The 25615-nt window shown below is 39.6% G+C and overlaps 1 protein-coding gene across 1 annotated transcript in view; it reads left to right on the forward strand.

Moving 5' to 3' along the window:
* Window positions 1-25615, forward strand: part of DOCK2 (dedicator of cytokinesis 2) — a 315348-nt gene that overhangs the window by 260125 nt on the left and 29608 nt on the right. The window contains exons 34-42 of the mRNA XM_044453756.1: window positions 4963-5048; window positions 10626-10782; window positions 12209-12249; window positions 13723-13813; window positions 15144-15263; window positions 17114-17203; window positions 18277-18381; window positions 19384-19525; window positions 24825-24906. Of these exons, the coding sequence (XP_044309691.1) occupies window positions 4963-5048; window positions 10626-10782; window positions 12209-12249; window positions 13723-13813; window positions 15144-15263; window positions 17114-17203; window positions 18277-18381; window positions 19384-19525; window positions 24825-24906 (914 nt within the window). The remainder of the gene's footprint in view (window positions 1-4962; window positions 5049-10625; window positions 10783-12208; window positions 12250-13722; window positions 13814-15143; window positions 15264-17113; window positions 17204-18276; window positions 18382-19383; window positions 19526-24824; window positions 24907-25615) is intronic.

Raw genomic sequence — 25615 nt, forward strand, 5'->3', positions numbered from 1 at the left:
AAGCGGTCCTTCCACAGGTAGCACTGAACGACAGACTTGTCTCCCTTACTAAGTCAAGATGTCGTGCAATTCTATTTTAATTACAGTAATTATTTCTGAATTTTCATCCGCACACAGACAATAGTATTTGCATGTTTTGCCCATGCATTTCCCCTTTTTCAGCCACCCCACTTCATAAGTGAGCACCCTAATATGGCAACTTGCAGCAGAAAGGGTGATGTCCTAATGAACTAAGTGGGCAAGGCTGTTTCTGCTACAAGAAAGAACTGTAGCTGTTGGAGCAATTTACATGTAGCAAAACCAAAGAGAGTCCATGCGAGGTGCCAAGTGGGGTGTGCTCATTACATGAAGATGAGGTAGAAAGTGAGAAGAAGCCAGTGTAGTCCTGACTGGTAGAAGAGTCCCAAATCCTTACACTATGAAGCAGAAGATGGCAAACCAGAATGATAAACATGTTGGACAGGACGCCAGTTAATGGAAATAATATTTATGGCTGGTAGTAGCTATGCTAACGAGCAATTACAACTATGCACTGACATGCAGCTGTACTGTAGGTAGCAAGTTCTGTGTGTGGCCTTGGTTTGCAGCACTCTTGGTGTTAGTGCTGGAACAGCAAGCGCAGCGGATCTTAAGCAAGGCTGGCATAATTACAGCAGGAGGGCCCCCGAGTCTGGCGGCGTGGCTTGCAGCTCCACTCACCACCACTGCTACCATCAGCAGGCAACCTGCCTGAGGGAAAGCAAGAGGGCCGCTGAGCGCCAGCTCCTTGGAAGGGCTGCCTGTTCCCCTTTCTCCTAACCCTAAATCTTAAGCCAGGCCACTGCTTCCGAGAGCAATGGCACCATAATGCGCAAGTCTATTCTACAAGGCTGTGATTCACAGTTCATGTGAAACTAAATGGCTCAGTTTAGTTCTAAGGACAAGTACTACACACTAGAAGTATCCAGAGGTAAGAAATAAAGAGAAGAGAGCGTGCATGTATCTTCAGACAGCAATTGCTGTTGAAGGGAGATTATTGCATAAGTAACAGGCAGTATAGTTAACCTGAAAGTACTTTTTCCACAAGCAACAATAATGCGTATTTGGGGTAGCAAAGATCTATTTGTTTCACTTTGGTTTGTATTTACACAAACCTTAGTTGTTCTGTGAGTCAGCATATCTTTCCTAGTACAGATAACTAGAAAATTAAGTCATCCCTGTAGAAAGTCTCTCTTGATTTCAAACATTTTAACTGCCTAGTTCTGTGTACATGGGTTCTTCTCCCTTCTGCATTGAATAAATGAAAATAATTTCAAATACATGTATGCACCGACAGTTCAATACAATAGATGGACTTTCATTAAGTTAGGAATCTTGAGCATCTTCAGTGTTTATCTAGTGTGGTTTTCAGACAATCTCCATTGCAGGAGACATGCACCTTCCTAAGGCAACAAAATCCCACTGGCTCTTTGTTCCTGCAGTTCCGTAAGAATGCTGAAATCTTAAACTCTATAGCTCTTGTCATGCCTTAGGGACAAGAGGTACTGAATAAATCTGAATAAATGTTCCCCTTTGAAGTATTCCATTATACAGACAGCTTTCTGCACAATCTCACCCCACTTGTAATCTTTTTTCTGCACTAAGCTTTTCCCTCCACCTTCACTTTGGGATTTGAAACTGGTTATGATCTACTGATATTCACTGGCCATTTTATATTATAGGCACACTGAAATATTCTGAGGCCTAATCCATGCCCTGAAGAGAGTTATTTTTATTTCCTCCGTGTTGGAGATGATGTTTTTATTAGCACTTGCTCACAAGTCATTTTTCTTTTTTTTATATAGTGTCACATTGCTGACACATGCATTGTTCATCATCCATTTTCATAAACATTAGATCATAGCCAGCAACATTACTAGCACATGACTGTTCGGAATGACCTATGAGGTACTTGTGTTCCTCGTTCACCTTTTAATTGTTCTTTTGTGATTTTGCATCTTTCTTCAACTCTGTTCCATTAGGCTTCATTTTTAAAATGTGAGTGGACTTCTGTTTGTGTAATCACATTTCCCCTTCGTTTTCTCCCCCTCCCTGAACTGCCCTGCAACCTCTGCCCCATCAGGTCCCTCATTCTCTGGAGCAGATCCGGAGCTGCATGGAGGGAACTGTGGGGAAATGGCATCAATTCCACCAGCACTATCTTTTCCATTGTTGCACAGGTACCATTGGATAGATCCCTATTTTGTGCATTTACAATTCAGTACACTATATATACTAGATGCACCTAACAGAGCATTTTCCCACATGTGGTTGCCACCTGGTTTGTACTATCATTAGATTATTATGAGAAGCAGAGAATAAAATGGTATCTTGTCAACCTTTCGTGCTGAAACTTTGAACTTTCAGGCTTCACTGCAATTTTATTTGGGCAAAAACACCTGAAGCAAAATAGCTTCACAACCAACTTGTTTGGGTTCATTGGCATATCAAATGGCACTGACAGAAAGGGCAAATCTGAAGAAAACAGTCCATTCCATTTCTCTTCAGATGGGCTTCTTCAGTGCATGTGTATAATAAATGCTGTCAGGCACTGGATCAGTGACCTCTAGACATAAAGTCAGAAATCTTTAAAGCCCAAACTATAAAATCAATGGCTTGTCACCCAAATGAGATTTGCTCAGAGATGACTCTGTGAAGCTTATTTGGCCATTACTATTTGGGGCAATTCAAAGCAATCCGTTTTTCTTCCCACCTTGTTCAGGTTTACTGCCTCCAAAAGTTCTAGGTCGTATTTAGAATTAGCTATGTTTCTGTATTTTACACCCACATAAAACCATGGGGTTTATCATAAAAACACCGGCTTCTTGGTATGTTAAGAAAGAGACTTGTCAGGAAAGAAAAATGGTATATTCATTTTGTAATGTTGCCTTAATTTTCATATTCACCAAATGGTTAGTATTCAACGTTCTTAAATATTTAAATAGTTGTAAGTAGTTTGTTTCTTGTTATTGTTTGCCTGTATGAAAACTTAGCAGCTTCCATTATGCAGTCAGCCTTATTGATACTGAACTTAAATTCTATTTTTGTGTTCATGAATTTTCTACTTATCTATTTATTTCGTATATCTAACTGTCAATAATCTCTTGGTAGGCTAGAGTTAGCTCAGGCCTTTTTAGCTTCATTCCATTTTAACAAATTGCTAGCAAGTGCCCTTTCCTCTTTTCCTGTTAATATAATAAAGCACACCAGTCCCATGTTCTTCAAGCCGGGACTGAAATCCCATGGCTGAATATAATATCCACAAATACCATCTAAATTTTATCCATGAAATATCCCACATTTATAGTAAAAATGGTCCTTCAAGCACGCCAGAGCAAGTCACATTCTGGGATGAGTATGATGAACCTGTAAGCGGGTGGCATTTATTGAATGATGTATTTTGAATGTTTATGGAACCACACTTCCAATTTGCTGTGTACGTATTCAGTAGATAGAGAACTTTTCCACACTCCACAGGTTGAAAAGGATGGAAATGTGTTCAAGCAAATTTGCCTTTGGTTTGCTATATAATATACCTTAATATAAGACATTCCAAATGATTTGACTATCTCATGATATATATGTGCTTTTTAAAAGTTTAAACTAATTTTAGTATCTGAATTAATTGATACTAATAGCTGATAGTTCTTTGTTGAATTATATGATCATCTGTGATATATTATATATATTATAAAGAATAGAAAAGTTTTTATTTTTATTTTTTATAGTCAACACTTATGTTAAACATACTTAAGGTGCACTTCTGTGCATACTTAGAAGAAAACCCCTAAAACTCCCTGCATTCACTTGTTCCTCCTCTTATTGGTATTTTAATTATTAAGGGTGCAATGGATATTAATGTTATTATAGGGGATAATCTGATACTTTTATTTTATTTATATTGATTTCTGAACAACTCTGGTATCAGACAATTATTTCATATGAGGTGTTTCTAAAGTTTTTCTAGTAGTAACAATAAATCAATTGTTGACTATTAACACATTTTAAAAATATTTAAACAGAATATACATTATAGAACGTATGTATACATACAGAATATATATAGCATTCAAACTTCCTCAACCATTTGATCAGTCAGTAATCTATAATTCAGAAGGAAATTCATTGAGTTGTTGCTATTGCATCCTTTTAGTTATAGTCTTTCAAGGCACCAGCTATGAACATTTTTCTTAGTGCCCTGAGTCTCCTAAGTATGTGTGTAGTTGCAGATTGGTTTGTTATTTTTCTGTGATTTTACATTGTAAGGGGCTGGACAAGGGGAAGTATGTGGATGGATTGGATTTGGGAAGATTCGCAATTAATTGGAGGTTTGCCATAATCTAGAAGGAAAATTAACAGGGAAGGATGTAATTAATTGAAGGGTTAGACTTGTGGCACAATTGTGGTCTAGACTGTACCGATCTATAATTACTAGATATTATGTGTGGATGGTATTGAGTGCTGGGAGAGGACTTGCAAGTACATAAATGAAACAGCTGGATGGCATAGAGGGGCAGAATTGCGCGTGTGTGTAATCTTGGACAATACTTGTCTTACTATGTACATAAGTAGCAGTTCTTGGCTATAGTTTGCAGCTCAATCTGCATATAGTATAATCGGTCCAGAAAATCCTGTTGGCACCCCATAGCTCAGAGAAAGCCCTGACAGCGAGAAGGAAAGGGGGTTTTAATTTCCTTGAAACCAAACTACATTTATTTCTGTATATATGAATTAGCATACATAAGTGTGTGCTTTGTGGGCCTGTGCCTAGTTGTAACATCTTACAGCTGCCCTAAACAGGTAGGACGCATGCGTGTGGGAGAGAGTCCCATCTGGAGATGGACGTATGAGTAGTATAAAGCTATGGATGGGGTAGGACTGTCTCTCACACTAACTAGCTAAAGTGTAGAAACATTAATGGTTTCTCTTCTCTTCTCTGAACAGTTTGAAAATGAAATTATTTTAAAATTGGACCATGAAGTGGAAGGAGGACGTGGAGATGAACAGTACCTGCATTTGTTTGAATCAATGTAAGTTTAACAATGGAATAGAGTCTTAATTATAGTGGTAAAGAATTAGGTACTTTAAAGTAGAATGTTTGTTTTAAAGTGCAAATGATCAAACTTTAAAAATTGTTATAATTCAGTCCTACTTCTGCCTGTGGCTCCCATCGGTCCTCCAGGATATGGTAATCATGCCCATATTTGCTTAGCTTCAGTAACACTACAGCACTTCTCATGCCTAGAAAATGCCAGGGAAATGTTTTGAGGCTGGATGTGGGCCATTTCTTAAGGTGCCTTCAGAAACAGGGGAATGGAACTTGTACTTCCTCCCAGACCACGTTTTGGCTTACGTAGTGGTGACATTTATGCATAATCAAATAAAGGGAAGTGACGAGAACTTCTCTTTGCTCTCTGATTAAGCAGCATCTTGCAAAGGTACTCAAAGGTGGCATTGGGGTTGAAAAATGCTGCAGCTCTAAAGTATTCAAATTTAGGGTGTTCTATTTCCCCACTGATGGGAGCCCTGAACACAGAAACAGAGCATAAGGTACATGATGACATGGAACATGTTGGCATGAAGGACTGGGACAGAGTCACCAGTTTTGCGTGATAAATGCTGTTATTGCTGGTGTGTTCATACTGGCAGAAACCACTGCAGGGATTGGGATAGTTGCCATTTCCCTTGCAGGTGGCTGACAGAGCAGGACCATAACACATTTGCATGTTGATCATCTGCAAAAATATTACAGTGGCCAGAGAAAATCAATGTTGGCAGGTACACAAGTGAACTTCAATTTGTCCTTGCACAGAAACTTGGCATCCGGAAGCTGATCAGTTTTGTATGTTTAAATGGAGACATGAGGGAAAATGGCCAGCGTTTTAACATTTTTGAGCCATTGACATGAAAACATAAGAGGAACCCTGCTGGATCCAGCCAAAGGCCAGACTGTTTCAGCATCTTGTTTCTCACAATAGCCAAGCAGTTGCTCATGGGTGGCCTACCAGGAGGACATGAGAGCAGTAGCCTTTTCCTGCTGTTCTCCCTTGGGATTGGTATGCAGGGGCCTGCTGGCTCAGATTCTGTATGTGATAAACAGCCAGCAGGATGAGTTGCCCTTCACAGGTGTTAGAATTCATCCAATCCCCCTTTAAACTTGAGTAAGCCAGCAGCCATCCCCACATCAAGCAAAAGCAAATTGCTAGGACATTGCTGTGAAAGAGTAGTGCACTTCTTTGTCATTCTGAAGCTTGCACCATGCGGCTTCACAGGGTGGCCTGGCACTGAGAGCATCTACTGCAGCAATTGGACTACGAGGGCTGAAGAGTGGTCGCCAGAGATCATACTGTTAATAAATGTGACCATTCCGTCCTTTTCTTAGGACGTGTGGATGGCACTGTTTCTAGCCTGGGTGTGAGCAGGATTTAAGAAGAAATAAAATCATGGCGCCTTCATCATTTCAGCTTTGTTACCTACTTTGCAATTCTAAGCAGTTTGGGAAATTGATACTTCCTTCTCTTCCTTCCAGGAAAATGTTATATTCTTTTTATCTAAGGGAACTGTTGCTCTCAAAAGCAAAGCTTCAGCATAGAAATAATGATGTGTGAAATGTGTCAAGCAGCCACAAATCCTGGTTTGTTGCTGTGGACTACTTCTATGCCTTCAAATTCTAGTCCTAAGAAACCAGGATCTCATTTCAGAATACATTATTGCTTTCTGTTTTACAAAAAACTGGATTAATTGTCACTGTTTGTTTAAAGCTGGATTCAAACTGGCCATTCCATGGATGGATGGTCTCTTTCCATTCACGAAATGCACCAAAATCCAGTAAAAACTCAGTGCTGGAAAATGAGTGAAGAGATTATCTTCACTGATTCCACATTTACCCTCCAGAATCACTCGTACTGCTCCAGAAGATCTACTGGCCCTAGCTAGTCCTAGATTAACCCCATAGACAAAATTTGGGCACAGGAGGCTTCATGGAGAAGGGGAATTCATGAATGTTGCTTCCACATCCCCTTCTTCCAGTGCATCAAGGCCTTTGCTAATAACGCTCCAGTGCTTTGAACTTGATGCTTAAAGGATGTACTGCATCAGGAATCAAATTTGTGGAGAGCTCATATGGGAAGAATCAATAAATACATGCAGAAAAGTGTGCAGCCATTTGGATGCCCTGATCACAGGCTTATTAAAAGCTTCATACAACATTCTGGCAAAATGATACATTTTTTGAAAATAATGGACACATGCAGAGTACCCCAGAAATGGGAAGACAAAGAACCCTCACAGTAGCCCTTTTCAGAAGCAGACATTTTGGGCAAGAGATAAAACACGTCCTGTGAAATACAAGCTTGGAACATATAAAAGGATGATGATCTGCACTTTCAAAATTATAGTGTTTCCTAGAAAATGCCACAGAAAGCATTGCAATATTTTATCCTGACACTTCACAGTGCTGCTCAATTGAATTGTTCTGAGATGGTGGAATCTAATAAAATTCCCTGTGTTGTAGATTCCCATCTATATATTTCTTTCTTTCTTTCTTTTTCCTGCCAGATTGGGAATAGCCAGAGCGAATAATTGGGGACATGACCCCTATTTTGCTCTGAAGTACTCCAGAAATACTGTGCCACCTGAAGTGAGCATTTCACATGGCGTGGATAATAAGTGGATTGCTTGTTTTTAAAGGAAGTGAGGTGCAACATATATTTAGTTAATTTTCTTAGGTCTGCTAGTTGTACAGTATCATACCCCATCCCAGAAAGCAGGACAGCTGGTAATATGTTAGACAGGAATCAAGCTATACTATTGTAAAAGGACCGTTTCAGATGTTTGGGAGCATAGTCAGCTCAGTCTACCAAGTGACTATACAACTCTTAGAACTTGGGAGATCCCTGGTCTGAAAATATTTTCATTGTCAAAATCCTCCACCTGCAAAACATGATTAAGACCAGCGTAAGAAGAATATTGCATCCCCATGGCTGCAGCTTATCCAACTGGAATACCAGCAAATGTGGAGGCACAATTTTAAAATGGTGTTGATTAAAAACAGTAGGTAGTAGTGCAAAATAAAACCACTGGAGATGAAACCTATCATCAAACCTATGATGAAATCTTAGGTAAAAAAAGATACAGCACAGCTTTGGAATTGTATCACTTCAGAATATAGGAAGAAGGTTATATGCAGGAGCATAGGTGGCTTTTGCTTACCACAAACCTCCCCACAGATGACTTAAGCTTTCAGAGGGCGTAGAAAAGTTTCTTACAGCTTTCAAGAACTTTTCTGGAGAAGAAGACTCAATATACTTAAAGGGAATAAATCAAAGCTCATGGAACCAAAATATATAATTATAAAATAGAGGTGGTCCTCAGGTAATGAATGTGTTCTATTCCTGAGAAAATGGAAATCCATCTTTAAGTTGAATTTTTAAGCAAGTTGGATCACATATAGTTGTCCCTCCACATTCATGGGGGTTCAGGGTGCAGGACCCCTTTGAAAGTGGAAAAAGTGTGAATATCTCTAGCCCCCACCAAGCCACCTACCCACACCAGCACCTCCTCTTTGCAGCAGGGAAACGCTGGAGAGATTTCCTTCTCTGGAAGGATGGGGCAGGAAGGCATGCTTTGGAGGCCTCTCTTTCTCCCCTTTCACTTCCTTTCTTTCTGGGGTGATACTGATTTTCCACAGAATTTTTTTTTACTATTAATAGGCTTTATGGCAGTTTGTTCATAAGTATGAATGGTTCGTAACTCAGGTGTTTGTAAATCAGGGACTGCCTGTAAAATTGTTAAAGGCCTTTGGCTTGCAAATATATTTTCGGTTTTTGGGGGTTTTTAAAGAAGAAACTGCAAGGTTATCTTCAATCAATATTCAGTAATGACCTTCCTAAACTTAATGGGCTGGATCCAGATCAAGCCATACTTAAAGTAGATGTACTGAACAAGGAGACTGAATTTAGTTATGGCTGACTTAAGTCCTGTTTATTCGGGGGGAGGGGGGGGGTCTACTCTACAGTAAAGATGGCTAAATCGGAATCTAAATCAGTACTAGACCCAGATAATGTCCTGAAAGTATGTGGAAAGGTTCTCTATCTGAAGGCCAGCAGATATTGTCCTGAATAGTGCCAGGATGGGAAAACACATAGGAAGCTTTTTATAAACCATCTTCAGCTATTGAAGCAAGAACAGGGTGCAAGTGAATAAAAAAGTATCATGCATAAATTTCCAGTCCCATGATGGAAGTCACTTATCACATTCCTCATGGAAAGCCAATGCATTAGGATGAAGGTTAACTTCCCCTACAGAAGTGGAATTATGCCCATATTAAAACATAAGATGGCAATATCTAATGAAAGCATAAAATATTGCATTTGTCCCCTAAAGAATACCAATAAATTACAAAATATCTTTGCATATGTAAAAGATACTAACATATTGCAAAATAGCTTTACATTTAAATGAAGATTGCTAATGAAGCCTAGGGAAATCAAGAATCGTACATAATACAACAAAGCAACAATTCATGACAGGCAGGGTAATTGCGTTTTAAGGTTGTGGAATGGAACTGAGCATTTGCTAACTTCTTGTCATTATTTTCCAGGGCAATATCCTTCATAATTTCCATAATTTATCAGACTTAAAACCCTTAATGGAATTGGTTAGTTACTGCTGTAATCACGTAAAAGCTAAATTGGAGAATAAGAAGGCACAATGCTTTTAAAGGATGTGACTAAAATGGTTCAGAAAGAAGGTTCACTTTGTCAGTGGACAAGAATCTACAACCTCTATTACAGTGAAACCAAAAATATTCAGAAAATACAGTCAGAGAGTAAAATAATGTTTTATTTATTTATAATGAACGTTTCTATAAAGTCATGTAGGTGGTGTTATACTCAAAGTGCCAAGCCTGAAAACAATCTTGTCATAAGGAAGAAACTTGTGTCTCCTTTCGTGACATTTCTGCTTTTTATGGTTTAAACTAGTGCCAAACCCCATTTTGAGGGTCCATTTGCCCACTTACAAAAATGAGGAGGTATATTTGGTGCCTTTTAGGCTGTGGTCAGGATAAACTTTTGAGACATTTTCATGTGTGGGACACTGGGCTTATTAGGATGAGGTGGTTGTTCGTAGATTTCTTTTTTCTTTAACACTTTGAAAAAGTTTCCTTGGCTGTGTTCTTCATTGGAGAGACTCCCACTAGTTCCTTTTCTTGTTCCAAATCAGGGAAAGGAGCCAGCTGTGTTGTTGAAGTCCTCCATGCCATGTTTTACAAATGAGTACTGAACTAAGGGTACCCCAGTTTGTACTGAGTCCACAGCACATGGAGAAGATTAGTCCTAAAAATTGGCTTTTATATTGCTTTTAACTTAGACCAGCAACCTCAGGTCTGAGTTTTGGTAGACCTTTCAAAACTCAGACCAGTAGTAACATGTATGTGTATGTAAAACACTAGTATTCCAAAGAGATAATAATATCCTTTCTGTGCAGATAGTTCCTTCATTCCCAAAACTAGAGATAATTCCAAACATGTAGTTGCACAATATTATTCATTGATTCCCTCTCTTCATCACTTCTCTTTCCTTATTAAGTTCTGTTTCTCCCCACAGACTCATTGAGTGTTCCTCAAATTATGCTATGATTGCCAGAGCAGTTGAAACATTTGTGAACCTAGTAAAAGGTCTTTTAGAAAAACTACTGGATTACCGGGCTGTGATGAACGATGAAAGCAAGGACAATCGCATGAGCTGCACTGTAAATTTATTGGTATGTGGTATGCTTGGGGCCTGTGTGAAGCATTATTTTAGATGGGAAATCAAGAAATCAGCACAAAAGAGGGGTAGATAAATGTTTTGAAGGTACAAGTAATTTACAAAGTGTGAAATCAGTGGATCTGTTTTAAAGATAGATAATAGTAACAATGAAAGGAAGTGTTCATGGTAGAGAAGAGAAACTACATTTCATCATATTATAATTGAACTAGAAGGGAAAGATAAGCCATCTAGTCCATATTTTGTGATATGAAATGGAAATATCCATCAACAAACCCCAAAGAGATTGCACAGAACATTCCTAAATAAGCCGTGGTGCCAAAGTTAAGGGAGCAGAAAACCAATATGCTTAACATTAATCAAAAGATGTAACATTTGCTAGCACTTTCTAAATGTTCCAATGGCTTCCCATAAATTTTATCAGTTTACAATGGGCTTGTAAAGCATGTCAGGAAAATTGTCTTTATATTGTGGATGGGAGCTGAACCTGAGAGGATAGGAATATACATGACTGAAGTAAAAAAATAAAAATGTACCTGGTATTTCCTAGCTCACAGCTTATATTTTTAAACATAACCTATGTCATCTTTTGCTGGTGCAGAGAGACAGAAGAGAGCACATTGTTCAAGGTGACCTAAATAGGTACAACCAGCCACATCTTACAGGGCAGGTCAGTCTGTCCTTCCCTGCTCTGGCCACTCTGACTAAACCAACTTATCTGCCATATTTTCTGCTGCCAAGATGTCATTTGTAACTGATGCATTTAACTGGAAATAGTAACTTTTATATATCAGGAAGAACATACACACTGGATGGCATCTAGCTCTGGCCATCCATGAGCAGAATGGAAATGGCTGGAAGTAAAGTTTTCCTCCCAGCCTGGAGGAGAATGAGGGGAAATTCCATCATACCGTATTTATTTATTGTTTATTGTTGTAAGCTGCCCCGAGGCTTCAGCAAATGGGGTGGCATAGAAGCTTACTAAATAAATACATACATACATACATACCGCAGTGGATTTACCCAGCATGAATGCTGCATGCATGTTACATAAATAAAACCCCTACCATGGCAAAAGCCTTTCATTAACAGTTGCTGTCATGGAATTCATGTTAAACTCTTTCAAAATCAAGAGGACTGCACTGAGCTAATAAATTAGGACCCCAGTCTGTGATAGGACATTGCCAATAATGTACTGTATGGACACTAATTTCAGGGATGGGAGCAGTAAATAGATAATACATATTCATATTAGTCCTAGTGAAAGTTTTCAAATGTTAGTGTTAAAATAGGACACAATACCAAAGTGATTTCCTGAAGGAAGCATTTTATATATTTAAAGAACTTTTCAGAAAGAAACTATCCAAAATTAGGTTTTTGTGTGCTAAGATGATCCAATTTTATTCATTTTCCCTCCTTAGAATTTCTACAAGGAGATTAATCGTGAAGAGATGTACATAAGGTAAGGTAATTGCTCCTCTGATTTTGTTGTTGGAGACAGCAACATCGCCTTCCCGTACAATCTGCAGGATGTTATATAAAATTGTACTAAACATCTGATTGTACTATACTAAGCCATTCACTTCACGTTTGTAATATTCCAAGGCTCAGCCAGACCTATAAAAATACTGCTTGAGCCTTCTGCAACTTGACTACATCATACATATTCATTAGTCGTGTTTATCCCCCTAGTATTTCATTTGAGTGAACTGATCAGCTGTCCGGCTTACTCAGTTTCAAAGAAGGGGCTCTGCGATTCGAAGCCAAGTGGATGATACACTTCAGAGTGATAGATGGAGTCCATTTTGAATGCTTTGCATTGAAACAAATCTGTAACTGAAGAACTGCTTTGAAAAACGTGCAGTAAATGCAATGTATTACATAGATAGGGCTACAATTGGAATGAGAAGTCAAACATTTCTTTGCACAAGGTACTTTCTGCTGCTTTTCCTCTAATGCATAGAAATGAAGCACCATTCAGCATGAAGATAGTCGTGTTAAAACCGTGACACCATTTAACTATTTGAAGGGATTCATAGGCAAAAGTTCACATCTTTAAACTACTGGGCATATGCAATTTTTTTCTCTCTTCAACTTGTATGCAGCTATTCAGTTGGTAAAGTGTACCAACCTCTGTCCTTCAATCTAGTGCTTTAGGAAAGCCAGATTTCTCTAGATGGAGTGTGCCCAGAGTGTGAATGTGGAGGAGTGCTAGGTTGCAATTTGGCTGTGCTTTTAAATTTGATGTCCAGTCCTACTCTTCCCTTTGGAACAGTAAAAACCGAAAAACAAAGACTGGGGTTTTGCTTTTAAAAACATTCAGCAGTACTCTAAATCTATCCTCTTTTTAAAATTTGAAACTCCTTTGCCTTTTTCTAAAACATATCTGTCTTTGTATGTGTACATATTTTATTTATGGAAGGGTATGCATTTCTGGCAAACCTTTGGCTTCTCTGTGGATTTGTGTAGTGTCAACTGCAGTGATATATATTTAGCATTTAGTTAGCCACAGGAAAGATTGAGCATGACATTTTCTGCCTAGACAGAACGTGGTGAGAGTGGAAAACTAGAGACCATGACCATCCAGTCTCTCATGAGGCAACGAGTCAGTGCACGTGGATAGCCTCTAACCCTCTCATGATGCTCTCATTTGTTTCGGGGCTCCCTGGTTTCATGGTTTCATGCTTTCCTTCATAATCATGAAACTATAAACTGTACTTTCTTATTGGTAGCACTATGTTTTGCAGAAAGAGAGAATGGAAATTATCCTAAAACCGGTTCCATTCTCAGGTCCTTTTAATCTGAACTATGTTTTGAGACCTAATGGGATTGAGTTCTGAATGAAGAAGTCAATTCTTTATGATCCCAGAGTGACTGTGGCAGGACAGCTTTGCTTTTGTATTCTCACCCTTCGCTTCCTTCCTTTTATTAACAGGTACTTGTATAAACTTCGGGATCTCCATCTAGACTGTGAGAACTACACGGAGGCAGCGTATACCCTTCTGCTGCATGCCTCACTTCTGAAAGTAAGCCGCTGCTTCTCAGCTGGTGGGCCTACAGGCGGTGGACTATTAAGGCAAGGGGGAAGCTGTCTCCCACTGAGGGTTTGGTTTGTCTCTGCAGTGCTACTAACAGTGGACTCAGGTGCTGAGTGTTGATGAATATATAACAAAACAGCTACTGAAGGAGGTGTCAGCATGCTTGGGGAAAGCCCAAACAGGCAAAAGTAGAAATAAATATTTAATTTAAAAACCCCACAGGGGCAGGAACAAAATAGCCCAGGGAGAACTGAGCCACTCAGAATTCTAAATGTGTGTTGGGGGTTGTGATGGTGGTGGTGGAAATGGAGGAGACTGGAAAATCATGATGGAGAGCACAAATGGAATGGAGTATCCTGGAAGAAGGTATAACTGGCTGGCTGGCTGGAACACCCACATGTTAGTCTTGTTCCTTAGCAGATAGGTCAAATAGTTTGCAGAAGTTCAGCACAGCTTTAATATTTCACTCACACCAGTAATTCGCACTGCAAGTTGTATAGCAATCAAATAGCCAATTTAATTATTTTGAAGTCAGAGGCTTCAGTAGTGAGGGAAAGCTGATGCTAATCTTAATCTTTAGAGGTTTAGTAGGACCTGGGTGGTGATGGTGGTAGAAATTTCTGTTGAAACCACTCTGTCTTACTTTGATCTTACAAAACATGCTGCCTCGTTAACCTATCAACTAGAATTTAAGTTTCTGATGTCTGTAGAACTGCTGACATTTGCAGCTTCCCTCAGGGGTAATTACACATTTTGTGTACGTGCACATATTAAAACCTTAGTTGTTAAAGAGAAAAAGGAAAGGGAAAGCAGCTTCTGTGGGAGCAATTGAGTGTGGAAGAGTGCTGGGGAGGGGTGCTTACCCCCAATCACCCACCCACCATCTATTTGCACAGTCCCAGTTTTGCCCCAAGAGTGTATTTCCTCCCTGTAGGATCCAATCAGTTCAGCTGGTTCAAATTTAAGAACAAAAAGGTAGATGAGACTCAGTGATGTAATGAAGTGTAGCCGAACCCATTGTAGTCACAAGAAGCTACCCTTATTCAGGGAACTCAAGGACAAATTACATGTTAAAATGGATTCAGAGTGTACATGGGTGGGGTTGTTTTTTACACTTAAATGCACACTTGGAGTAGTTGGGCAAGGATTCAAGCCCCTCGTGTGCATTTTAAAGGGAAAGAGTCATTTTTAACTTATCTTTTATGTCAACTCTGTCAAACCCCAAATAGGTACTAAATCTGTTGTACCATTCCAAGACCAAAAGAAAATGCAATCATCTATTTATTTGTTGATATAATATTCCATATTTTCTTCTCAGTGGTCTGATGAACAGTGCACTCCTCAAGTCATGCAAACAGAATTTCAGAGTTCACAGACACATCGGCACCTTAAAGAACATCTATATGAGATGATAATAGAGTACTTTGACAAGGGAAAGGTAACTTGTTTATTTTTTAACTTCAGCTGAGGTTTTCAGTTTACTCTGCAATTTAAGCCTTGTTGATATTAAATGGGAAACAAAAGTCATACATTTTTAGAAAGTGTACATACATAATACATATTATTTACATTTATCTATTAAATTTTTATAAACAGTTCTTTAGTAGACACTCTCAGAGCAATGTACAGTGATATGTACATATGATAATTAATCAAAAAAGTTTAGTTTTTTCATTTATTGTAAATTCTATTGCTTGTAGTCTTCCTAAAGGTACAGTATTGCATTCCTCCATGAATTTTCATGACAAACCTGTTACCGTTACCATCACCATCACATTGCATTTATATTCTACCTTTTTCTTGTGAAGAATCCAAGATGGCTCACATAGATCCATTTTATCCTCACAACAACTGGGCTAAGACTGAGTGACTGGCCCAGAGTCACCAAGTGAGCTTCATGGACAACTGGGGACTATAACCTGGACCTCCCAGGTCTCCAGCCCAACATTCTAACCAGCACACCATGCTGACCACATAACACGACTGATTGTGAATTTTCCATCAGCAAGGCATTCGGGCAAAATGATCCATAAATTGTGTGTTGGAGTTGACCAGCATGTTCATTTTTGTGTGGCTCTGCAAAAGCCATGTAGGATTTTGAGCTCAATGGATTTTGAGCAATTTTCATCTGTAAAGAACAGAAGTTTGCCTTTTTTTAGCATTAGGCTAATATCACTGGAAAACTTAACATCTGCTTTTCAGGCACGTGTTTATTGCCTCAGTAGGCAATAGTCATTCTCCACTCCACTACTGATATCTTCCATTTAGCTGTGGCAGTAGTTTAAACAGCAATTTGGTGATAGCCCTTGTGGAACTTTACTTCTTGGAATGCTTTGTTTATGGAATAATGACAGGAAATGTGGCACAGATGGGAAGAAAATCTGTGCATATGGTATAGATAGCCACCAGTCACTATCATGTGGTGAAGGGAAAGTTAAACTCTGTGCAGGTGTTTCTGGGAAAACTGTCATAGGTGTGAAATATTCTTGACTAAAAGGGCCTTTAATGTGAGGGTATATATGCATCAGTATGAATGACAGCTTTAGTGTAGACTTGATTCACAGCATTTAGCTCAGGAGAAATAAGCAGCAGTCTGAGGAAATCTCATACTGTATAAATTATATGAGCATGAGTGAAAATATTACATGTTAAGGATAAAAATTTGGCCTGTTCTCATGAGATGTGTGTATACTTATGTACAACTCTCAAAGGTCACAAGTCTTGTCTTAGGGATAGATTTGCTGTGTATTTTGCTAAACTTTCTTTTAAAGCTCAGCCCTGGCCTGAAGTGCCTGATCCTGCCTAATCTAAACAGGGTTGGGCCAAGCTGAAATCTGAATGAGTCACTTGAGCCATCCATTGAGCAGGTGGTTGGACCTGCTAGGCCCCTTCCAACTGTATGGTTCTATGATTCCCTCTGCATGGCTAGACAGAAAAAGTCCTACAACTCCCAGCATGCCCAGGCAGCCATACTAGTTGGGGAATGCTGGGAACTACATGCACACACGCACATGTGTGCGCGCACACAGTTTCACCATGTAGGATTGTGCCCCTAATAGCTTATACATCATTATTTTGCACATTTGTCTCTTGAACTTCAGATCAGACTGTGAATCTTTCATACTTGCTCCCTGCAGTTCATATTTGTCTCAGATCATAGAGTTAATGTGGTGTTAGATATAGCATAATCAATAAATATTTCAAGGCTTAGTCATAATTGAAAGAAATATCTGTTTCCAGGAGGTTATGCTTTGTGATGATAACTGTGAATGTCCTGTTGTGTTGCAGATGTGGGAAGAAGCAATATCTTTATGCAAAGAACTGGCAGAGCAATACGAAATGGAAATTTTTGATTACGAACTCCTAAGCAGGAACCTAGTAAGATTGTGGCTTTCCTAAAATATTACAAATATGCAGTTGCTTGTAATGAACTTTTAAAAAACCTCTTTGTAATTTCAGATCATGATTTTGAATACAGTGCATGATGGGCATTCCAAAATATAATTAAATTCAGGTTAAATCACATGTGTGTAAGTCTTGCTAGATTACTCAGTTCTCGGCTCAACATGAGATGACCTTTCATGGTTGTTTCACAGGCAAAATAATCATCAATTGATGATTATGTGGTTGAGTGAGGACTGTGCATGTGTAAAACTTAGAATCTTTAACTTGCTTGGATAATCTTTTGTAAATAATAAACAGCTCAAGAAAAGCAAATCCGGGGTAAAACATATACATGTCTTTTGATTTCTTAACCAGTTTGGTAAGCATAAATCAAATGGAATTGAGAGAACCCACATTGTCATGAGGGAATGGAATGGTTCCAAATAGATTTCCTCTATTACTTGGGTTTGTTTGCAATATTATGTTTTTTCCCATGATAAATGTGGGACATCCCTTACCTGTATAAACTACAGGCAGGAATGAAGATGCTTTGACTTTGTGAAAGATATTTGTTTATGTCCTTTCAAATTAGAAGTGTTTGCATTTCAGCTCGGATAGCTATCAGCATCGTATTAGGTAGGTCTATTTGTATGCAGTTTAAATTGTTTAGGCTTATTACGCAGTACCATATTCCTTCTATACCCTTGATGGCCACTTTGCTCAATTACTTATGCTGCTTACCTTTGCAGCAAGCGGTATGCCTTAACACTGCATCCTAACATTTGCCAATTCCTTATTAAGATGTAAAAGGTGCGTACACGTCATCCCAGCCATCTAGCAAATTTTATCCATTAGAAACATCATTTTTTCCTTTCTTCTAACTTTGCTTTTGGATTAAATGAATAGCTTAATACTGTTTGGGAGTTAATAACCATTTCACCATTTGGTACTAATATGCAAATACTTGGGAAAGCTACACAAAATGTAATTGCATCTAATTTTTTGAAATACACAAATTTTTGTATATTGATGATATTAGAGGGGTTGTTCCATGTATTTACTTTCAGATTCAGCAAGCTAAATTGTATGAAAACATAATGAAAATTCTAAGGCCTAAACCAGACTACTTTGCTGTTGGATATTATGGCCAAGGCTTCCCCACATTCCTAAGGGTAAATGCATCTATTTTTCTACTATTCCTTTAATAACTGTTTGTACTACCCCAAAGAATGCCAATATTCTGCTAGTGAAAATGGAGTTATTTGCAAAGAGAGAGTGAGAGAGAGATTTATCTTCATTTTATTCTGCAAGGCGCAGGATTTTTCTCTTGCAGCTATCTAAAGTGTCATTTGTAACAACAGTGAGCATCACATTTTCAGAGAGAAATTTGATTTATTGTGTTCCCTTTTCCTGTAGCTTTCAAGGTTAGAAGAGGTTTATAGTGATCATAATGGAGTGATAAGAAAATATTTTGGATTCTTGCAAGACAGTCATAATTAAGGGATGGTTTATAGCTAGAATGATCCTAACAGACAACAAAAACAACAGTACGCATAGCCAAGAGCATGAGACAGGAATTCTTGTATCTAATGTATTTTCATTCTTTGTAATGTTTGTAGGTGAGATCTTATGTCTATTTACGCCTTGACTATCATTCTCTCAATAGTGTTTGCTTTTAGTAGTTTAATATGTGCAGAACTGGTGATATACACTAATAATTTTCCTTTCTTTACTTTTAATATATCCCAAGTTAATGAATAGAAGCTGGATGCCCTAGGGTTCAATCTAGCACACTAAGATGTATCCTCGTTACTTGTAGTTTTACCCTCACCAGTTTTATCAACCCAGAGCAAGAGTGGGGCACAACGGGGGTGGTGGCCTTGGTGCATACATCTCCTGATACTGTCCCTTTGGATAACACTGAGGCCATGTTGCAAGCCAATCTCTTCCCTTTCCCAGGCTAGTCCTTCTACATAACTAGCTGGTATGCATGGGTGCCATGGTGAAAGTACTGCATTTCCAGAAGACATTCACTGCTGTTAAGATGAAATCTGAAAGCAATATTCTATTGTGTAACGAAGATAATTTCAGGACCCTTAATTTCAGGACACAAATGCACACTCACATTTGTTGTCTCAGAAGTGTCTTTTACTGAAAGAAAACCTTTTTTGCAGAACAAAATTTTCATCTATCGTGGTAAAGAATATGAGCGGAGAGAAGATTTTCAAGCACAGCTGATGAGCCATTTTCCAAATGCTGAAAAAATGAATACTACTGCAGCCCCTGGAGAGAATATTAAAAACTCTGCTGGTCAATGTATCCTTAAGTATTAAGTTATTATAAACTCATGAAAGAAAAGCTAGCTAGTATCTACACACAAGTCCTCAGACAGAAATATAGACATTCCATGTTTTTTGGGACCTTGTTGTATTTTTAAGATATACTCATGAAAGCTTTGAAACTTACATGGGAAACTGTACAGACTGCAAATGTATGCAATATTTGCCAAGAAGTTAGTCTTGCCTGCAACTGTCTACGGACTTTGTATCCAGCTCAGTTTACTGTTTTGTAATGTGTGACACTGTATTTTGTCTAACATTTAACGTAGATTTTTTTTTGTACTAAAGGGCCAGCCCAGACTTCCGTGTATACTGGTTGTTGTTGTTAGTCGCGAAGTCGTGTCTGACCCATCACGACCCCATGGACAACATTCCTCCAGACCTTCCTGTCCTCCACCATCCCCTGGAGTCCACTCAAACTCACGCCAACTGCTTCAGTGACTCCATCTAGTCACCTCATCCTCTGCTGTCCCCTCCTTCTTTTGCCATCTATTGTGCCCAGCATTAGGCTCTTCTCCAAGGAGTCCTTCCTTCTCATTAGGTGGCCAAAGCATTTGAGTTTCATCTTCAGTATCTGGCCTTCTAAAGAGCAGTCAGGGTTGATCTCCTCTAGGACTGACACCTGCTTTAAAAATTACGTGTGTTTCCTTGCTTTTGGTAGCTTATATCCCCTTATTCCTGCTCCTCTTTTCCATTGACCATGTACCCATCACAGTCAGCCATATCCTTCCTCACCTTCCATTTCTATTATTTACCTATAAGAAAAGTTTGGGATGACCAGCACCACCCAAGCAAAACTTTAAAGTACCCAAGTTTTATCTGTTTATCAGCAGGGTTAGCGTTAGGGTTGGGGAGACAGAACTTTAACCATACCTTCCCAACAAAGAGAAGAATGTCAAATTAAATCTAAAGCAGCACCAAAGCAGTCAACTGGCCAAATCCCTTTAAATAGGCAACTTTCCAACAACTGTTAAATAGCTCTCAGATGTAGTCATGCTGCATCTAGAGGCTGCTTTAGCCTCTGAAATCACATGCCATTCAAATTTCACCCAGATATATTTTGGTGTTTTTAAAGACCAGCTCAGTGGCATCTGCTTGCATGTCAGAAAAATAAGTTTTAGAGATGCTATAAATGTAATTAATTTCCATCCTTTGATGCTATGCTGTGCTTTTCAAAGAATCAGAGGAACTTGCTTCTGGGACGCAGGTTGGGTATCCCTTCTGTTTCCATTGTTTTTGTTTTAGTCCAATAATTGAAAATAAGAAGAAACTATAGGTAAATGCTCACCTCATGGAGACTTTATTACTGTTTTTACTTGAAGAACCATCTAAAGCTGTTCTAATTATTTTGGGACTTTCACCTGTTTCATAGTGGCCCAAATACTAGTGCTGAGAAGAACTGATTTTCCATTTAGCATTTTATTTCCTCTCTTTTTGATGACTAGACTTCAGTATTTTGCTAAGTCTCTAAGTCTCTTTAGGAGGTTCAGAAAATCTCTTTAATAGACTCAAAAAGGATGTCTTCACCTGTTTCATTTTTGGGTTAATGATACAGCAAAACAACAAAAGTCAGTAAAATTTTAAGCTTCCATCTGCATCTCTGGAAATAAAAATGTATCATTTGCTTATAGTATGTGATCTAAAGCAGTAAATTTACTTTTTCTTCCTTTCCATGCAAATACACACATGGATCCCCTACCGCTCAAATATGCCCCTTATCCACAGCCATTCCCACTTCAGCACATCATCCTCCCACAAGATGTACCACATCCTTGCATCATTGTAGATTACCTTTTGGTTCACCACGGAAACTCAGGCCCAGTCTCTGGAGTGTCCTTTGTACAAGACCATCTCACCAAATTGTACCAGCTCCAGTCCCATTCTTGGGTGTCTAACAGAATGCCTTGTTGCTCATAATTCCACACTGTACCATGTAGTTAAATGGCATGGGGTGCTTTCAGATAGAAGGCTCCTAGTACTACCAGCTAAAGGGCATTGCGCAGCTATTCGATGCATCACATCCACCTTAAAGGAAATCATGGGGTTGGGTGGGGAAGAAGCCATAAGGATATATAGGAAGGTTACTGAAGGGAGATGGCAGTGTCCAGATACATGTTAAAATTCTGTGTTTAAGGCAGAAAGTCTTACCTGGAAGCACCTACAATAGTGATCAGGAAGGTAACTTGCACTTGGGGCATAGGAATAGCTGTCATAAGTACAGGTTAGGTGACAAGTGGCTGGAGAGCAGCACTTGTGAAAGGGACCTCGGGGTGCTGGTTGACTGCAGGCTAAACATGAGTCAGCAGTGTGATGCGGTGGTCAAGAGGGCGAATGCCACCCTTGGTTGCATAGCCAGAAGTGTGGCTTCTAGATCGAGAGAGGTATTACTACCACTCTACACGACTCTGGTGCGCCCGCAACTGGAGTATTGTGCTCAGTTTTGGGCCCCTCATTACAGGAAGGATATAGCCAGGCTGGAATCAGTGCAGAGTAGGGCCACAAGGATGGTGGCCAGATTGCAGGGAAAGCCATATGAGGCGAGACTGAGGGAACTGAGTCTCTTCAGCCTGGAGAAGAGGAGACTCAGAGGGAATATGTTGGCGACATACAGGTATGTGAGGGGATGTCACATGGAAGTGGGTAGAGACCTGTTCTCCCCTGCAGAGGAAGGCAGGACTCGCTCCAATGGAGCAAAACTCAGGGAGCCAAGTTTCCATTTGAATGCCAGGAAGCACTTCCTGACAGTTAGGACCCCGAGGGTGTGGAATGGGCTTCCACGAGAGGTCATTGAGGCCCCATCGGTGCGGGTGTTCAAAGATAGGCTGGACGTCCACTTGGCGGGCATGTCGTGAGCAGAGCCAACTGGTGCCGGAGGTCAGACTAGATGGCCCGGGAGGCACCTTCTGACTCGCTTTGTTTCTATGTTTCTATGTAGCCATGGTTCCATTCAAATGCTACTGCAAGCTCAGCTGAGATGTCACATTTCCTAATCTCAGATCTGGCCATCATAGCAAGCTGCAGTTAGAAAAGCAACACCTGAAAGAGGAATGACATACCTGTGCCTGAGAGGAGAGGCGGGTGCATGGAGGCCCACTGCACATTCTAAATTGAGCTTGTATCTAAGGGTTTTTTCCTTAAGGCCCTGACTGTCACAGTGCTAAATGCCTGTCATTACAACACAGTACATTTACTCCTCACTGCCTTATCTAATGCTCCTCAGCATGGGTAGAAATGCTGGAGATAGTCGGTCCAGAGAGAAATAAAAGAGTCACAATAAGGATAAGTTCCCTCATTGCCCGTGCATGTTTCTTTTGCCCCACTTCCAAACCTTGCAAGACTTATGAAGGCCTTAAACTGAGCTAGACCATTAGTCGCAATGGTCCAGTATTGCCTGGCATGATCGGCAGGAACCTTTCTGATAACCTGCTTCTTGGTTTTTTAAGGAGAGGTACTGGGGGTGGAATGTGGGATCTTCTGTGTGCACCTGGCCCTTTTCTTGAACTTATTTACCAGAGGTGAATGTGAGATGAACATAGAGTCCACGTGCAATAATACCTCTCTCGTGCACCTTTAAGTCTCTGAAAAAGCATATCCATCTCCGGCCTAAGTTTGGAGAGATTTTGACAGAAAGATAAACAGGTATGGCTTAAAGGCATACAAGGAACAGCTGTCAGATCATGGCTGGGTGAGCTGTGGGAAGCTTGACACAGTGGAAGATGTCACCGCTGTAGCCTGAATCAATAAAACAACCCAAAGTATATATTTGTGTACTGCTGTTGTTACCAGTATATCCCAGTCTCACAGGAATAATATAGTTTGTGAGCACAGTCAGACTTCTATGTCCACACAACTCGTAAAAGGTGCCATAAAACAGAAAACACTTGACAAATCACTCAGGAAAACAGGAAAAGCACGGTCAAGTTAAAAGAAGTGTCTGAGTAGTTTGGAAATACCTTGCTGAATAAGAACCTTTACCTGGTAACAAAGTTCCATCAGTAGATTAACTCTCTTCCCATAGAGCAATGAAGGTCATTAAGACCGCTCACCTGAAGGGCATACTGTGCAGGCTAACAGTGTGTGCCTCCCTGAACTGTGAAAAATAGAAGAAAATTCTCCCGTCTGCTGAAGAACTTGGGAGGGAAAGGTGTTCTCGGGACCTTTCTGGCTTGTAAAATGTGAACACCAGCTTTCTCTGTTTCCTGATCAAGTTGTAGTCCTGGTTGTATATTTCTTGCTTGCTATTATCTGAAGTGAAAAGCCATGCAACAGGGTGTTAAGATGCCATGTCTGAGCATTTCACTGTTTATTCAATAGGATGGCATTTTGGGCCATGATTTTAAAGACCATGATTGCATTGTAAAGTCTGCATTGGCAGTCTTAAAAACCTTAAGCCTTTCTTTTACAGGAATGTTTTATAGCAGCTTGTCAAAACATCATCTCTGCCTCCATTTCTCAGACCCAACACTCTGGCTAAAAGCACTTAAGAACCAAACTCTTTTTGTTCTAAATTCACCCTTCACCTTTCCTTTCTTCTGGGCTTCCTATTCTGGGAAAGAAGGCTGTTGTACAGACGCATGCTAGTCTTTTCAAAACCAGATAGGCTTTTCTTACCTGTAGGGTACAATTTTGAATGTCTATTTTAGTAACCATTTTAGTAAAATACAGCTATTTTAGGTTTGATTTAGACAGCAGGACAGCTGATGGGAGTCTTCCAACGGGCTTCCATCCAAGCATGGATCAGGTTCATACCATCTTAGCTCCAACAATGGCACAGAATCAAGTGATGTTTTGTCATTGATTGACTCTGTGGAAGCTTAAAATGTGACTCCTGAGTTTAACCAAGGGTCTGCTTTTCTGTCAAGGCTAGCAGCTGTTTGTGTTAGCCCTGAACTGGATCTCGTCTGCTTCTGAGCAGTGCCCTTCTGATGACTGACTTCTCTGGTCTGCGCATATGAAAGCCTTTCTTGACAAGAGCTTGGTCAGTTTCCCCAGTGTAAAAGTTTTGACAAGCAACAGGGAATCCTCAAGCAGCCTTCCCTAACCTGATGCCCTCCAGATGTTTTGAACTACAACTCCCATCACTATCATTGGTCATGTTGGCTGGATATGTTGGGAATTGTACTCAGTCCATCTGGAGGACATCAGGCTGAGGAAGACTGCTCTGGGTTTCACTGTTATTTGCCAGTTGTTTTTGCTTGTTTCCGGACTAGTAATCGTGTAACAGAGCAAGACAGAATATGACCTATAATTTATGTCCTTAACTCATGGGGTTTTAGACATCCAGTGCTTCACAGTTCAACCAGTTTTGGAAGAACATGCTCAGTTCAAAAATAAACCAGTGCCTGATCAAATAATCAAGTAAGTTTGATTTTTTCTTTTTAAAATGTTTATATGAACATGTTTGTGACTGATTTACAGGATTCTCAAAAGTGTTAGACTGTTTCCCTACCAGCTAGGATGCTGAAATTTGGTACAGCAAAGCAAACCATATTTGGAATGGAACGTCCTGATGAGGGATGGGACAAGATTCCCCAAGCTGCACCTTGATGTTTTGACTGCTTCACTTCTTTTCTTCTTAAGATTTGCTTTTAATTTGGACAGAAAAGTGTGCATTGTGATAAGTAGCTTTTGAAAGTGTGCATCCAGTTGCACATGTCCCCACATATACTAAAGCGTGAAAATGTGTACATTTTTAAAAAGGATCATTTTTTAAAGTAAGCATTTTTCTGAAGTACATATTTCATGAACATAAATGTCAGTTTAGAAATGTGTAGGCTTTTTCTGAAACTTGCTTCTGTTTCAATTTGGGGCTGTAAATGAGCAAATTCAGGTTAAAAATGAACAAAAATGAAATTCTTGTTCATCCTTGGTTGAGATACCAGAATTAATTTCCCCTCACATATTGGAATGGAAGAGCAGAGATTGGTAGTAATAGCTTGGAATGTAAAGCCGAAATAGGGCAATTGAACTATGCCGCAAAATTTCTTCACATATTTTCACAATCTTCAGATTAAAGGAAGGACTGTCATTGGCAGCCATGAACATCCCTTTGTTTGCAAAATGCATG

The sequence above is a fragment of the Varanus komodoensis genome, unplaced genomic scaffold (genome assembly GCF_004798865.1).
Source record: "Varanus komodoensis strain SLA01 unplaced genomic scaffold, ASM479886v1 scaffold7_1, whole genome shotgun sequence".
In the NCBI taxonomy this organism is placed as follows: domain Eukaryota; kingdom Metazoa; phylum Chordata; class Lepidosauria; order Squamata; family Varanidae; genus Varanus; species Varanus komodoensis.